This window comes from Liolophura sinensis, chromosome 9 (genome assembly GCF_032854445.1).
Source record: "Liolophura sinensis isolate JHLJ2023 chromosome 9, CUHK_Ljap_v2, whole genome shotgun sequence".
Taxonomy (NCBI): domain Eukaryota; kingdom Metazoa; phylum Mollusca; class Polyplacophora; order Chitonida; family Chitonidae; genus Liolophura; species Liolophura sinensis.
The window spans coordinates 4,030,537-4,047,716 of record NC_088303.1 but is presented as its reverse complement, the minus strand read 5'-3'; the positions used below and the strand labels follow the sequence as shown (position 1 = coordinate 4,047,716).

General features: G+C 40.7%; 1 protein-coding gene across 1 annotated transcript in view; it reads right to left on the bottom strand.

Moving 5' to 3' along the window:
* LOC135475441 (endothelin-converting enzyme homolog) overlaps positions 1 to 9,799 on the bottom strand; it is a 33,140-nt gene extending 23,341 nt beyond the window's left edge. The window contains exons 1-3 of the mRNA XM_064755343.1: positions 9,511 to 9,799; positions 4,903 to 5,106; positions 351 to 637 (exon numbers count right to left, since the gene is read on the bottom strand). Coding sequence (XP_064611413.1) covers positions 351 to 637; positions 4,903 to 5,106; positions 9,511 to 9,799 — 780 coding nt within the window. The remainder of the gene's footprint in view (positions 1 to 350; positions 638 to 4,902; positions 5,107 to 9,510) is intronic.
* Positions 9,800 to 17,180: the final 7,381 nt, after the last annotated feature.

The following is a 17,180-nucleotide window of genomic DNA, read 5'->3' as shown; positions in this document are numbered from 1 at the left end:
AAAATAGGAGACACATCTTCAGTGATGTTGCTAGAGCAACAAAGTTAGTTACAACTGAAATGGTTTTAGGAATGGAGGTTTTTGTATCTCCATGTTAATGGGGATAAAGCAACAAAACAGAGCTGTTAAGTGAACATACGCATGATTGAAGTTTTGAATATTCAGTGGTTAATCGTTTTTAAGAGCTTAAAATAAAATGATGACCTTAATTTTGACTCTGCACCACGTAAATATATTTTCAAACATATTAATAATTGTCAATTTTTGTTCAGGTCATTGCTCTGAAGATCTCAAAATATCACAAAAACTTGATCATCGACTTTCGTCTTGCCAAATAATGCTGTGCTCACCTGTAGGATATTACGCGAGGAGTTTTTGTCGTCCTCTCCCACCCAGGTCCAGAAGAAAGCGCTGAGGTCAAGTAGAAAGACGTTCTCCGTGACAGTCTGTAAGTCCCACTTGTTCACATCCCATTCACCAGACCCAGAGGAGATGTTCCACCCGCCCACCTGTCGTATGACGTCCAGCAGGGGCTGGGAACCAAGATCCTCAATGGTCTCATTCTTGTCCACGCATGATATATAATACAACATGGCTTTCCTCTCAGCTTCATTCATTGCAGAGCTCAGAGGCTTCTCTAGAAAATGAAGAGAGGGTTGAAGAACACATAAAAGATATGGTTTTTGTTACCTAATGTGCAGTTTAGGGTGTGTCTCAACATATAAAAGTCCCAAAAGTTTCTCATTTTTTGGCCTGTAAAATGCCTATCTACTACTTCTTAAAGGATTAGTGTCCAGATTTAACTCTTGGTCCTACATATAAAGATATAACCTGTTTAAATTGTATATTACCAGGCGGGCTTCTGAGAAATGTAATAATGACTTTAAATCCACCAAAAACAAATGTAATGCCCTAGCCGATCTCCAGCCGTCCGCCGGCTGCCTTGTACAGCTCAGCGGGTGGCATCATAGATGGCCAAACCAAGTCTAGATGGCCTGTTTAACCTGGGAATTCGAGAAAAAACGATTATCAAAACGATTTGTGCATGGGCAGTTAATTTAAACCAGTAAATGTCACATACTTGTACCACCCAGGGTGGCCCAAATCTCCTTGCCATTTTGAAGTTGGTACACGTATTTAGTTCATGTTTCGACATGGTAGCCCTCAGACATAGGAAGTTAAGGACAGGAAGTTATGCCCCCTTTAATGAATGCCAACAGTCATACAATAACAGCGCTATATGAACCCCAAAATCAACACAAGAACAGAGTGTTTACCTTTAGGAATATTTCCTAAACCAATTCAGGCTATTCTTCTTCAACACAATAACAGATTTGCTGATGAAAGATGACATTTTAATCCTATCTGGGTTGGGAGAGGGTGAGCTACACGGGCATCAGCAATTTTCTTTGCGAGAAAAGACCAACTTTACATTTTGTCACATTTTAGGGCATTCTATCGAGGTTGTGTTAACAATTAACTGTTGATTTCAGGTTTAAAGATCACTAGTAAGTTCAAAATGGCACACAGTAGGGGGTCTTTCCGTGAGCGCAAACACCAAAGCAAGATTTTGATTCTTTCAGCTGAGGGACTCTCACACTCTCATTTATATGTCAGCATGTGTCATGGATGTTTAACTAACATCATGCTCCTTAATTTGATGTCTTAATTGCATGGCGGCTTTAATTATGGAACCCTAGGTATTGGCAGTTATTGGTTTGTTGTCAGGTCAAGTTTTCTGGATAGAGGAGAAGTTTTTTGTCTCAACCGAAAAAAATACAGTGATTCAGCAAGCTTGCTATGAATATGATTGTGGACGTTTTGACCTTGATGTTACATGTAAATGTGTCAAGTGCAGTTCTCCGTACAAGATGAGTTTTTCATAGTACCTTTTCATTAACTCCTTCAGTCTGTTTCTCCCCTACACTATTTCTTGAGGAATGAATGAAAGATTATGGCTTAACGCTGCCATTTCTGGAGGAAGACTCCTCTTTGTGTACAATCTAGAAGCTTCTAATGCACAATGTGGTACTAAGGTCCGTCTTGTGTAGAGCAAAAATTCTAAGGTCAAGTTTTTGGATTGCTGTTGTAAGTATGGTGCGATCTGCATTAAGCTGAGCAAGCTGGATAGGAGGCTCGTCCATTAGAGAACAACTGCATTTCAGAATGGCGACCACCCGACTTCAATAGTTTTTGTAGTCATTAAAAGTTACAACCTGCCACTTTGTGATGACAAGTGAAGTGTGAACATTATTGGTCAATAACAATATAATCTGACCTCCCGTGGTTCCTCCCATGAATGGTTTCTTTGACAAATTATCTGGCTTGCTTGGCCATTATCTTTGCAGGCGAAAGGTGCTGTGTTTTCATTTTGCGTGGCCAAAATATTGCCTGTACCGAACACTTGGAGAAATTGATCTTCCTTCACTTGTACATGTTGTTATTGCTGTTGTTTCACCGGTAATGGCAAATATGATTAAACATCTCAGCAGTCTGTCATTTACAGTCCAAAATTTTGTTAGAATAGTCTTTTATACCTACATAGACCAAACTAGCACATGGCTTTCTAGGGCTTGACAATGACGGGAAGAAAGTTCTCCTTCCATTCGTGCCCTCACCTGAAACTCTTTCTGTAATCACCTGTTAAATGCGTGAAGTTCATAGGTCTACCCCACAAAACTTGAAATTACTGAGTTATTATTTTACTGCAATTGTTATATTTCTATGAAATATATGTAGCAGAACAGATTAGTGCGGTAACAATTATGTATAAGACTATCATGTAGGCCTACATGTGTAGATTTCCTGAAACTTAATTCAGTTGTGATTTGGCTTGGGTCTTCCCAAGCTGTCTTAAGTAGCCAAGTGTCATATGCGGCCACTTTTTACATGTCCCTTCACTGGCCGCATACAACAGGTTTGACTGTAGTATCCTACAGCATCCAAATCCCTATGGAATATTCTGGCTTGCAAAGGCGAGTTATTCCATGTAAATATAGAATCCTCAGTTAAGGTGAATTCCTCAATCTACGGATGACAGTCTGCTAAGTGGTTTATTTCCTTGAAAATATACACAAAGCCACTTTCAGGGTAAACTGGGATGAAATGTACGTAGTGGTACAAAGAGACAATGACCAATAAAAGCTCCAAAATAATGTCTCCGAAAAATAGCAAGTGACGTAACACAAGCTCACAAAGTGCTTCGTATAGAAAATAGAGCGCAAATGACGAATGGCGTGAAAGCCAATATCTCCAAACCCTGTAAAATCATTCAAAATGGATGACAGTAAATATGACTGCTCTCAAGTGAACTTGAGTAAATTTGCGAGCTTTACAACTCTGTCGCTCATATTTATAGAGTATCGTAAAGAAAATTCTGGATAGTTTGATCGTAAACATGTTTACAACACTGATAAATATTTACAGAATTTATACTCTATTTACAATGACACCAAACTCATAAACACCAAAGCCTCGAGAATACTCGACTGAATTATAGCGCAGGGTATAACGTACAGAGAAAAATGTAGGTCAGACACTGACAAATAAAAAGAATTAAAAAATACAATACAATGTTTACAGACAGGGTTCATAACACCTGATGTCCATGAACCTAATCTTCTCGCAATATCAAGGATCCAGTGTCAACATCAAAACAATGAACGATGCCTGGCTGCTCCATTAGCTAGTGTCTTCATCAACAAATGATATATCCATTAAGAAATAATTTGTGTCACGGTCCATTCAATTAATGCATTTATGGAACAAGTGTGTCTTTGCATTTTAATGCAGTAGTTTGGCAGTCTGCATTTATCAAGAGGCAAAAACCTTATGTGATGTCACTGTTACAATATGGTAAGGAAAGGCCACTGAAATAGCCAGTGTCTAAAAGGCAATCTACTGGGTTGGTAAAAACTGGAAAAACATGAGTTTTTTGTCTGACATACACTTCATAATGTGTGTTTTTCTTTTCTTTCTTTCACTTCAAAGTAAACATTTTATCTCTGCAAAGAGTATTACAGAGTAATTTAGTCCTTTATCGTAAGTTTTTGGCAGTACTTTCAATTACCAGTATTCTTGATTCAAAGTCAAAAAATCTGATCAAAGGATTATTCTGACATTGTAGTTTTCAGATATATAGACCACAGAAATGATAAACATTTACTTACCTCAGCTAATCCGTCTTAACACACTGTAATAATGGGTGTAAATAAAAAAAAACTACACGCCTGGGCATTTAAACTATTGATAAACTGTCATCAACCCAGCTGTAAATCTTGCAAATCGTACATGTAAATATACAGGTCAACTGAATGTTCAGCTAATGGTGTAAATGAAATATAGACAAAATGCTGATTGCTGAATTCTCTTTGCTTTGTTAACAACGCAAGCGAAGAGTCCACGATATACTGACATTTCTGACATTTTTTGTAATTTGCGTAATGCCTTATACATGTTATAAGGTGATTTTTCATTTTATCAAGATGTGTGATAAAGCTACCATTGCAGAAAGGCTATCATGTGTTTTCAGTTCGGTTAATTAGTATTTTATAACCACTGGAAACTTGAAAAAGCTAACACCAGGGCTCTTTGACGGCCTGTTTTTACAACTGTGAGCAGAATAGCAAACCTCTTCATGGAGAAATTTGATATGCTTGTTGTCACTCTTGCAACTGTTTTTAACACTACACTAGAAATTAAGTAGCTTGCAATCGTGATGTCAACAGCAATGGCTGTCAAAATTTTACCACCACTCATGAAAATATGGATAAAATAGGTGAAATTTAAAGATGTAAAATATGCTTTGCTTGCTTCAGAAGTCTTCTTCAACTGAAGGGCTTCCACATACCTTATACCCAGAGCCACGGCCAAAATGTTTTTATTCTTGCACGAACTGCTTACCTAGAACATTCTTCATGATGACCTGGTTGTCCCTGACCAGCTCTCCAAAGGTGCTCCAGCGAGAGTGACCAGGAGGGATAGGGTGAGACTTCTCCCACCCCCCACAAGCATACTGGTAGAAGTCCTCACAGGGGTCAATGGAGCGGTCCATGGAGGTGAGAACAGAGCTGGCGACTGTCACACACTTGGGCGTCACACAGTAATCTGCGCAGGGACAATTGTTTACTTATCAATAATTAATGAGACATAGGTAGCTGCACCTGTCAAAAATTTAAACCAAGGCCCTAAGATCTGTAAATTAACTTGTACTAGAGCTTTAACTTTTCTGAAAGATTCTTTGTTTTCTTTATAACATAAATACAGGAATACAGTTTCGAGATGTTACAAATGGAGGTGGGCAAAATTGTTGCCGTTACATGAAGGTGGCCAGAATTGTTATATAATAAGGTGGGCATTTCCACACATGGAGGCGGGCAGAGTTATTATACATGGAGGTGGAGAAAGGTTGGTATACATAATGTCAAAACAGTTGTTATACATGGAGAAAGGCAGAGTTGTTATACATTGAGGAGGGCAGAGTTGTTCTACATGGAGGAGGGCAGAGTTGTTCTACGTGGAGGTGGGCAGAGTTGTTACACATGGAGGTGGGCAAAGTTGTTTTACATGGAGGTGGACAGAGTTGTTATACATGGAGGAGGGCAGAGTTGTTATGCATGGAGGAGGGCAGAGCTGTTCAACATGGTGGTTGGTAGAGTTGTTCTTCATGGAGGAGGGTAGAGTTGTTCTACATGGCAGTTGGCAGAATTGTTCTACATGGAGGAGGGCAGAGTTGTTCTACATGGAGGAGGGCAGAGGTTATATAAATGGAGGAGGGCAGGGGTGATATACATGGAGAAGGGCAGAGTTTGAGGTGGGCAGAGTTGTTATATATGGTAGTTGGCAGAGTTGTTCTACATGGAGGTGGGCAGAGTTGTTACACATGGAGGTGGGCAGAGTTGTTACACATGGAGAAGGGCAGAGTTGTTATACATGGAGGAGGGCAGGGGTGATATACATGGTAGTTGGCAGAGTTGTTATACATGGAGCTGAAAACAGTTGTTAAACATGAAGGAGGACAGAGTTGTTATACATGGAGGAGGGCAGAGTTGTTATACATGAAGGGGGGGCAGAGTTGTTATGCATGGAAGGCAGGGGTTATATACATGGAGGAAGGTAGAGTTGTCATACATGGAAGAAGGTAGAGTTGTTATACATGGAGGAGGGCAGAGTTGTTATACATGAAGGAGGGCAGAGTTGTTATACATGAAGGCGCGCAGAGTTGTTATGCATGGAGGAGGGCAGGGATGATATACATGGAGGAAGGCAGAGTTGTTATACATGGAGGAGGGCAGAGTTGTTATGCATGGAGGGCAGGGGTGATATACATGGAGGAAGGCAGAGTTGTTATACATGGAGGAAGGCAGAGTTGTTATACATGGAGGAGGGCAGAGTTGTTATACATGAAGGAGGGCAGAGTTGTTATGCATGGAGGGCAGGGGTGATATACATGGAGGAAGGCAGAGTTGCTATACATGGAGGAAGGTAGAGTTGTTATACATGGAGGAGGGCAGAGTCGTTATACATGAAGGAGGGCAGAGTTGTTATGCATGGAGAAAGGCAGAGTTGTTATACATGGAGGAAGGTAAAGTTGTTATACATGGAGGAGGGCAGAGTCGTTATACATGAAGGAGGGCAGAGTTGTTATACATGAAGGAGGGCAGGGTTGTTATACATGAAGGCGTGCAGAGTTGTTATGCATGGAGGAGGGCAGGGGTGATATACATGGAGGAGGGCAGAGTTGTTATGCATGGAGGTGGGCAGAGTTGTTATACATGGAGGAGGGCAGAGTCGTTATACATGAAGGAAGGCAGAGTTGTTATACATGGAGGGCAGAGTTGTTCTACAGGGAGGTGGGCAGAGTTGTTCAACATGGAGGTGGGCAGAGTTGTTATGCATGGAGGAGGGCAGAGTTGTTATACGTGGTAGTTGGCAGAGTTGTACTACATAGAGGTGGGCAGAGTTGTTCTACATGGAGGTGGGCAGAGCTGTTCTACATGGAGGAGGGCAGAGTTGTTTTACATGGTAGTTGGCAGAGTGGTTACACATGGAAGAGGGCAGAGTTGTTTCACTTGGAAGAGGGCACAGTTGTCCCACAGGGAGGTGGGGAGAGTTGTTCTACATGGAGGAGGGCAGAGTTGTTCTACATGAAAAAGGGCTGAGTTGTTCTACATGGAGGAGGGCAGAGTTGTTCTACATAGAGGAGGGCAGAGTTGTTTTACATGGAGGAGGGCAGAGTTGTCCTACATGGAGGTGGGCAGAGTTGTTCTACATGGAGGTGGGCAGAGTTTTTCTACATGGAGGGGAGGAGGGCAGAGTTGTTTTACATGGAGGTGGGCAGAGCTGTTCTACATGGTAGTTGGCAGAGTGGTTACACATGGAGGTGAGCAGAGTTGTCACACATGAAAAACGGCAGAGTTGTTATACATGGAGGAGGGCTGAGTTTTTCTACATGAAGGCGGGCAGAGTTGTTCTACATGGAAGAGGTCAGAGTTGTTCTGCATGGAAGAGGGCACAGTTTTCTACATGGAAGAGGGCAGAGTTATTCTCCATGGAAGAGGGCAGAGTTGTTTTACATGGAAGAGGGCAGAGTTGTTCAACATAGGAGAGGGCTGAGTTGTTCTACATGGAGGGCAGAGTTGTTCTACAGGAGGAGGGCAGAGTTACTCTCCATGGAAGAGGGCAGAGTTGCTCTACATGGAGGAGGGCAGAGTTGTTCTACACAGAAGAGGGCTGAGTTGTTCTACATGGAGGAGGGCAGAGTTGTTCTACAGGAGGAGGGCAGAGTTGTTCTACATGGAAGAGGGCTGAGTTGTTCTACATGGAGGAGGGCAGAGTTGTTCTACAAGGAAGAGGGCTGAGTTGTTCTACATGGAGGAGGGCAGAGTTGTTCTACAGGAGGAGGGCAGATTTGTTCTACATGGAAGAGGCCTGAGTTGTTCTACATGGAGGAGGGCAGAGTTGTTCTACATGGAGGAGGGCTGAGTTGTTATACATGGGAAAGGCTGTCATTTTGTTAATACATTTAATTACATACATGTAACTCTCTCCTAGAATTGTGTAAAAATATGAGATATACATGGAGGAATATCAAGCATTACTATATAAAGAGTCAAATACACGTAGCAATAGCAACAGTTCTGAAATTCGAAGGCTATTTTCTTCAAGCATAAGGAAAATATGTTCCTGAAATAAACTGTAGCAAGACAAACGTTCACTAACACAGTCCTGATTGACTCAGTGACACTGAATGCCTTCTTTTAATAATAAAGAAGATCAACAAGCAAACAGGAACATTTTCTCACAGTAGGTTGTTATTCAAAGCTAATCATGACAGTATATGTATCTTTTTGTTTTTTTTTCCACAGGTTACATGTAGTTTACATGCCATAAATGTAGGTTTGTACTACAAAACTGTCCGCATAATGAATGAAGTGTTCATGCTGTTGCAATTTCTGCTGGGTTAATGTCACTTGATCCTCATTAATAAACTGTTAGAGTATGATGAACACTAGAGAGCTGTTTAACTACCATTGCCAGGTTTATCTCAGTGTAAACAGGAAAGAGGCCTGGGGAAGGACAAAAACTGATAGCTTGTTTACAGTCCAATGTATGCTCTGGATTCACTTCAAATTGAAAGGAAATAAAAACTTCAATGCATAAAACATGCTGCATTTTATGTAACTACTGTAGCATTTTTAGGTGACACATTTTACTTGATTTTAATTAATCCATACATCTTATAGGGTCACTTAAATATTTTTTATGAAATTAGATTAAATTGTTACCAGAAAAACTTACACGTTGGCATGACAACAATTTTAAGCCGTTTATATGCATCTGGAAGTGCACCGAACCTGTACTGTCAGTATTTTGGGGGAAATACAGTAAATATGCATAAAGAATCATTTTCAAGACTTCTTAAACAGCAGGTCTTTCTGCAAGCAAACTGTAAATTTTTACTGATTTACTAATTGGCTTATTTAACTGGTGTTTTACGCCATGTTGAAGAAAATTTCACTTATACAATGGCGCCAGCATTATGGTGGGAGGAAACCCATGACCATCTGCAGGTTGCCGGAAGACAAACAGTGCAAATATGTATGCCACATTAAACAATTGGAAGAAACAAACCTAACGTTTTAGGTAATAAATTTTTTGGTAATTAGTGTTATTAGCCACAGACAGTATCAAAGTGTGCTCTTCAAAACTTGCATTCAGGAACGCCGGCCATAACCATGTTATCAAAGATGCAGGGGAACAAGGGTTGGGGGAAGTTATGTGAGGTGACTAGACTTGAACTAACATGGGTAGGTTGGTTGAGGAGCTTGGGTGGGTGGGGGATAGGTCTCTTGGGAGGGGGTGGAGAAAAAAATAGGAAATGTCACTTCCAAGTCCTCAAATAACACGAAAGCTACAAGCTGTAGTTGTAATCTAAGCACACAATGTAAAATTGAAAGAAAGCTGAAAAAAGTAAGCAATGGGTACTATGATAAAAGAAACAGGTCTTGCCTGGTTGAACCGTCTGTATCTTGGTGACAGTACGAGTCTGGACCTGACGGACAGACAGCATTGCGGCTAGCACAATGACTGTAATGATGAGAACTACCAGAAATACAATAAGCACACGCTCTAGTCGAGTCTTCTTCTGCCATGCCGACAGTCCTCCCTTTAGGGCAACACTGGGGAAAAAGTCTATCCCGGGAGGAGTACTTGGGCCATTGGAAAACGTATCGTCATCTTCAAAGTTGGTGCGCTTATAACGCTGACCTGTCATCTGCAACAGACAAAAGGAAATCATGTTCATGACAGATGAAAGTATATGTGTGTGTAAATAACATAAAATATATTTTGGCAAAATATGACTTAGAATGTACATAAAGGAACACAGAAGATAGTATACTGATATAAGCTTCATGCTGTACATGTACAGGTAGCTTCCAGTAGACACCAGTTAATTCCTCCACATGAACATGTATATGGGTAGACGGACACCAGTTAATTCCTCCACATGGACAAGTATATGGGTAGACGGACACCAGTTAATTCCTCCACATGGACATGTAGGAAGGCACACAGCTCTAAACAAACTACACCTAGTCCTCCTGCACACGAACAAGTACATATGGGAGGGTCCACAGTTCTAAACAAGCTACACCTAGTCCCTCCTGCACATTTACAAGTACCTATATGAGGGTACACAGTTCTAAACAAGCCACACCTAGTCCCTACTGCACACGAACAAGTACATATAGGAGGGTACACAGTTCTAAACAAGCTACACCAAGTCCCTCCTGCACATGTACAAGTACATATAGGAGGGTCCACTGTTCTAAACAAGCCACACCTAGTCCCTCCTGCCCATGTACAAGTACATACAGGAGGGTACACAGTTCTAAACAAGCTACACCTAGTTCCTCCTGCACATGAATAAGTACATATAGGAGGGTACACAGTTCTAAACAAGCTACACCTAGTCCCTCCTGCACATGTACAAGTATATACAGGAGGGTACATAGTTCTAAACAAGCTACACCTAGTCCCTCCTGCACATGAACAAGTACATATAGGAGGGTCCACAGTTCTAAACAAGCTACACCTAGTCCCTCCTGCACACGAACAAGTACATATAGGAGGGTCCACAGTTCTAAACAAGCTACACCTAGTCCCTCCTGCACACGAACAAGTACATACAGGAGGGTACACAGTTCTAAACAAGCTACACCTAGTCCCTCCTGCACATGAACAAGTACATATAGGAGGGTACACAGCTCTAAACAAGCTACACCTAGTCCCTCCTGCACATGAACAAGTACATATAGGAGGGTACACAGCTCTAAACAAGCTACACCTAGTCCCTCCTGCACACGAACAAGTACATATAGGAGGGTACACAGCTCTAAACAAGCTACACCTAGTCCCTCCTGCACACGAACAAGTACATATAGGAGGGTACACAGCTCTAAACAAGCTACATCTAGTCCCTCCCACACACGAACAAGTACATATAGGACTGCTGTTTTGAGGTCAGGTGTTTTTCTTCTGGTATAAATTCTGTGAGAAGTCTAATCTCCACCTCACCCCTTCTTAAAACTGAAAAATTCCTAAATACAGCGCAGGTTTCATACACATTAAAGATTTTAAATTTCCAGATATTGTTTTAAGGCTTCTTCACACCAGAAACTCCAGGATCTTCCAGGCTGTTTTGTAATATTGTTCCACATTTACATAATCTTAAAACAATTTAAATGACTTAATTAGTTTCGGTGTCATTCACATATGCACAGCAGTACTTTAAGCAATTTTAAAGACAGCAGGATTATCAAAATTAAGGTTTACAATTTCTGGATATAGCAAAGATTAATATGCTGAAGGCTGGTTGAGACCACTCTGGGTTTTGAAATGATGACTTTGCTGTCAGGCACCACTGTCAACCGTCTACAGCACTCAATACCACCCTGACACTCAGAGAAACTGAAATATGCTAATATCCTCTCCACCAACTTCACATGTATATTTAATTATACTAAATATTACAATCTATATTAAATAATACTCTATTGCCATTTGTATCTTACTACTGATGTACATGTTACTTCTACAGTACATTGTACCGTACACTGTACATACATGTATGTGTAAACATAATGTAATCTTCATACATGTAAAGGAAACATGAAAACTAATCTATAACTGTAGTTTCAGCATCAAATACTGTTTTGTATCTTCATGAGAGATATTAAACTGTTCAGTAGAACAGGCATGTTGACATGTGATGAAGGCCTAGACAAGGACACAAAGAATTAATTAAAACTTGCGTATACACACAGTTTCTTCTGGAATTGAAGACTGAGGTGTGTATTACAACAATTATGTTCCTTCGCTACATTAATGAAGATTTAATGCATTTTTGGAGAAAAAAAACGTAGTGTGGCGCTTATGTGTAAAAACTTCAGTATCATATGCGAATGATAGACATTTTATATGTGCTTGGGCACATGTGTGTTGTGTACCTGATAGGTGCACTAAGGAGCCTTATAGAATCTATAGATATAAGGTAGCCTTACCAGCGTGGAGTTATTAAGCAAAACGGCCACACATCAATCCTAGCATATGGCCAGACCTGACTCAAGATGCAAGGAGAAATCGATGGGGTTTGTCTGTATGTTGACTAGTCGTGAGCACAATTTGATGCTCTGATACATTACTGGGGTACAAATGTCACATGTTCTATGAAGTCATCGAGATCTACAGTATCTTTAGACATATATAGCTTCCATCAGCAGTGTTTTGCAACAGGCCACCATTTGGGTCAATACCACTGCAATGGATCTCGATACAACAAGACAGCAAAAACTAGGCTGTACAGAATGCTTTGTGCTACGTGTGCATGTAGCTTAACAATAAAATTCAAGCCCTGATGTACCTTCACAACACAACAAGCTATATGTTACAATGTACTGGTCTAACATCATTGTACAAAGAGAGCACATCCACAACCAGTAATGTACTCACGATAAATATATTGCCACTCATTGCCAATCTTTCTGAGGTATCCCCTTATGGGAGAGGCAATCAGCTGATCTGGCCAGCAGTCATCTTCCTGGACTACACTACAGCACAATAACCAGATAAGCTCTCCTGGCCGATCCAATTAATCTTGATGTCCATGACAGGCTAGGTAATACTATCACACCAACCGAATAGCTTAGCTCACAACGATTTGACCACCATGCCCAGCCTCCAGCACACACACTATATAACCAAGGAGAGAATGTTAGATGCAAGTGGAATGGACAGATGGAGTCTAGTGGGCACTATAATTTAGACACTGAGGGATCCTGTGAGGGGCTGATGCAGAGAAGGGGCTGGGCTTGCGTCAGCCACAGACTAGAATCCAAGTCAATTACCAACTCAGTGAAGCATGGAGAATTTGGTGCACCTACATGTACATGCTTCAGCCACAAGCTGTGACATAACTGGTGAGGGGCTAGGTACACTGGTAAACCAAAGTATGTATTGGCTGTGAACCATGTGTGATAATCCAGTGTGCGGACAATTGCGGCAAATTATTAATCTCAGGTGTGATACATGTACACGTACATTGGAACCCATACATATACATGTACAGGGGCATTGGTGAGAGGCTGTTTTTCACTTTTAAATAATAATACAAACATCTGTGCATCCAATCAATTGGTCATGTGTGGAGCAAACCAAATGTACATGTACCATCAACTGGTCATGTGTGGAGCAAACCACATGTATATGTACCATCAACTGGTCATATGTGGAGCAAACCACATGTACATGTACCATCAACTGGTCATGTGTGGAGCAAACCACATGCACATGTACCACCAACTGGTCATGTGTGGAGCAAACCACATGCACATGTACCATCAACTGGTCATGTGTGGAGCAAACCACATGTACATGTACCACCAACTGGTCATGTGTGGAGCAATCCACATGTACATGTACCATCAACTGGTCATGTGTGGAGCAAACCACATGTATGTGCCATCAAATGGTCATGTGTGGAGCAAACCACATGTACATGTTCCACCAACTGGTCATGTGTGGAGCAAACCACATGCACATGTACCACCAACTGGTCATGTGTGGAGCAAACCACATGTACATGTACCATCAACTGGTCATGTGTGGAGCAAACCACATGTATATGTACCATCAACAAGTCATGTGTGGAGCAAACCACATGTATATGTTCCACCAACTGGTCATGTGTGGAGCAAACCACATGTACATGTACCATCAACTGGTCATGTGTGGAGCAAACCACATGTACATGTACCATCAACTGGTCATATGTGGAGCAAACCACATGTACATGTTCAACCAACTGGTCATGTGTGAAGCAAACCACATGTAAATGTACCATCAACTGGTAATGTGTGGAGCAAACCACATGTATATGTGCCATCAAATGGTCAAGTGTGGAGCAAACCACATGTACACGTACCATCACCTGGTCATGTGTGGAGCAAACCAAATGTACACGTACCATCAACTGGTCATGTGTGGAGCAAACCACATGTACATGTACCATCAATTGGTCATGTGGAGCAAACCACATGTACATGTTCCACCAACTGGTCGGGTGTGGAGCAAACCACATGTAAATGTACCATCACCTGGTCATGTGTGGAGCAAACCAAATGTACATGTACCATCAACTGGTCATGTGTGGAGCAAACCACATGTACATGTACCATCAATTGGTCATGTGTGGAGCAAACCAAATGTACATGTACCATCAATTGGTCATGTGGAGCAAACCAAATGTACATGTGCCATTAACTGGTCATGTGTGGAGCAAACCATATGTACATGTACCATCAACTGGTCATGTGTGGAGAAAACCACATGTACATGTTCCACCAACTGGTCATGTGTGAAGCAAACCACATGTACATGTACCATCAACTGGTCATGTGTGGAGCAAACCACATGTAAATGTACCATCAATTGGTCATGTGTGGAGCAAACCACATGTACATGTACCATCAACTGGTCATGTGTGGAGCAAACCACATGTACATGTACCACCAATTTTGATACCAGAATCCAGCTCTGTTGAATGTCTGCTATGTGTATTCTATTAATTATTCACGCTCTCATGCTAGGTAAAACTTGCAGATCGTGAATGTACATGTAGGAAATACTGTACTTAAACTCTAGCAGGTACATGTATATGTGTGGTATCGGTGTGAGGCCATCTTACATGTCATTGAATTGTACTCTGACACTATGGTAAAGCAAGTTTCAGTTCAATACAATAAACTGTTCTGAAAAATAAAAAAGGCTATAAAACTATCAACTCCTAACTTTATGTCCTACATTTGCACATAATTTTGTCCAAATTGACCTACTGTTGGGAGTCTGAAATCAGACAGAAATAGGCCATAAAGCTTTTGTGTCAATATTGAATGTAGGGTTCAGAAACATGAGCTGTAACTTTTCTTGGTGAAACCATGTACCAAACACCAATTTACAATTCAATACTGTGAACTGTTTGGAGGTAGAGGTCCAAAGCAAGATATTGGTCTGTCAATTCTTACGGTGAAGCCCTGTACAGTACATGTCCTTTCAATTCCACGTGAGGAATCCTTTTCAAAGAAAGTTTGGACAGACTGACAGATGGTGTATAAATGTATAGACAGCAGCCGCGAGTCCAGTAGAAGACTAATAATGAAACAATTATATACAGAAAATGTTTCATAGGCACCAAGATTCCATCAGGTGATGTCACTACACATGATACATATGGGGTATTACTCTGGCAGCAGTGAGTCTCCAGAGAAACACCCATGCAATATTGATGTTTCCCAGCATGCTATATTTGTTATTGAAATCAATTATCATCACCTGTGGTATTTGCAGAACTATTAAATTAGGAATTTCCTGGAAACACTGGCATGATGTCATTCTAAACCTGCCTTTTTGACCTTTACATTACAAGATACTTGACCTTTACATAACTACAGGTTCCACTGATCTGCCATGACAAAAGAAAGCAATTGCGAAATGAAACACTCTACCAAATGACTATTACATGATATACACAGATGTTTATGATATTGCTATATAGGTCAAGCTATAAATGGGTACAGAATGAGTCTACCTTCATAAAATTTAATAACTATGAACACCTTGGCTAATTAAAGCTTCATATAAAACCGAATGATACAGATAGGGCACACTTATGTAATTCCAATTAGATGTAGGACCATTTTGGACATAAAAATGACTCACGGCTTCAGTGACCTGGGCCCACCACACCAAGTAATGCTTTAATGAATTATACCCACATATTGCAGCCACTCATACATTACATGCAAAATTAAGTCCCTTTATGAAGAGGCACCCGCAAAGGGACGCGCGATACATATTACACTTATGCACTGTAACTGCACCACCGAAGTTCCACATGCTGAGTTTGGGGTTATACCATGTGCATAGAGGCCACCAAAAACATGTATGTAGAGTGACCACGCATGTAGAGTGAGCATGCATGTAGAGTGAGCATGCATGTAGAGTGAGCATGCATGTAGAGTGAGCACGCATGTAGAGTGAGCACGCATGTAGAGTAAGCATGCATGTAGAGTGAGCATGCATGTAGAGTGAGCATGCATGTAGAGTGAGCATGCATACCAAATGCAGAATCAGATTACAGACAACTGGAAACACAGAGATTATCTTCTTCCTACGCAAATATTGATTTCAGAGATACACGTACTCATGCAGAGCCCCAAATAATGTGTACATGCAAAGGAGAGGTAATTGTTTGTGATAGGGAGCTCTCAGGCTAGCAGAAGAAAAAGTTGTTAAACGTGAACACAGTTAGTGTCTACTTGTAACAGACCTAACAGATTACTGTGGTTAGGGCCTTGTAACACATCTATATGTACATATCTACAAGTGCATACATATATATCTGATATGTTCAGAGCAAAATTTGTCATAAAAATCATGAAAAATCACTTGAAAAAAAAATATTCGTCTGATCCATGTTTAATGCCATGTTGAAGAATTTTCACTTACATAGCTTCGATCAGGTTTATGCCTCTTGACAAAAAAGCGGCACTCCTTGCACCCAGTATTAATTATATTCAGTGCAACAAGAAAAAAAAACATGAATATGTCTTAACTAAATAAAATGTGCTATTTATTAGATGGACAAGACTTTGTGTATATTTACAACAGCATCAGTATTAAAACTGAGAGGGCTATCCTTGTGTCTTTTCCAACATCACTGAAAACTGTCGACTAATTCCCTTTGCAAAATCCCTATTTTCATACTTATGATACTTTCTTAGCGCTTTGCTGGTTTGTGTTGTATGTAGTTTTGGGGAACTGGCCTTACGATTATTCACCGGGAACGCCTTTATTGCTTGATGGCTGGTATAAGAATGTCTGCTTCGAAGCACAGGTCCTATACATACCCTAATTTCTCAACTTTTCACATATATGAAAGAGCAACTTTCAGTGCAATGTAAGCACTTTTTAAATTTGACTTTGGAGACAAAACTATGTACACTGGCTGGATTGGCCAATTCCAGGGCTTCACAAATAGTACAATTTTACACAGAAGAATGCAATAAGAATATGTTTGAATAAATAGCTTGCAAACATGCGGCAGGTAATTCTAATAATTC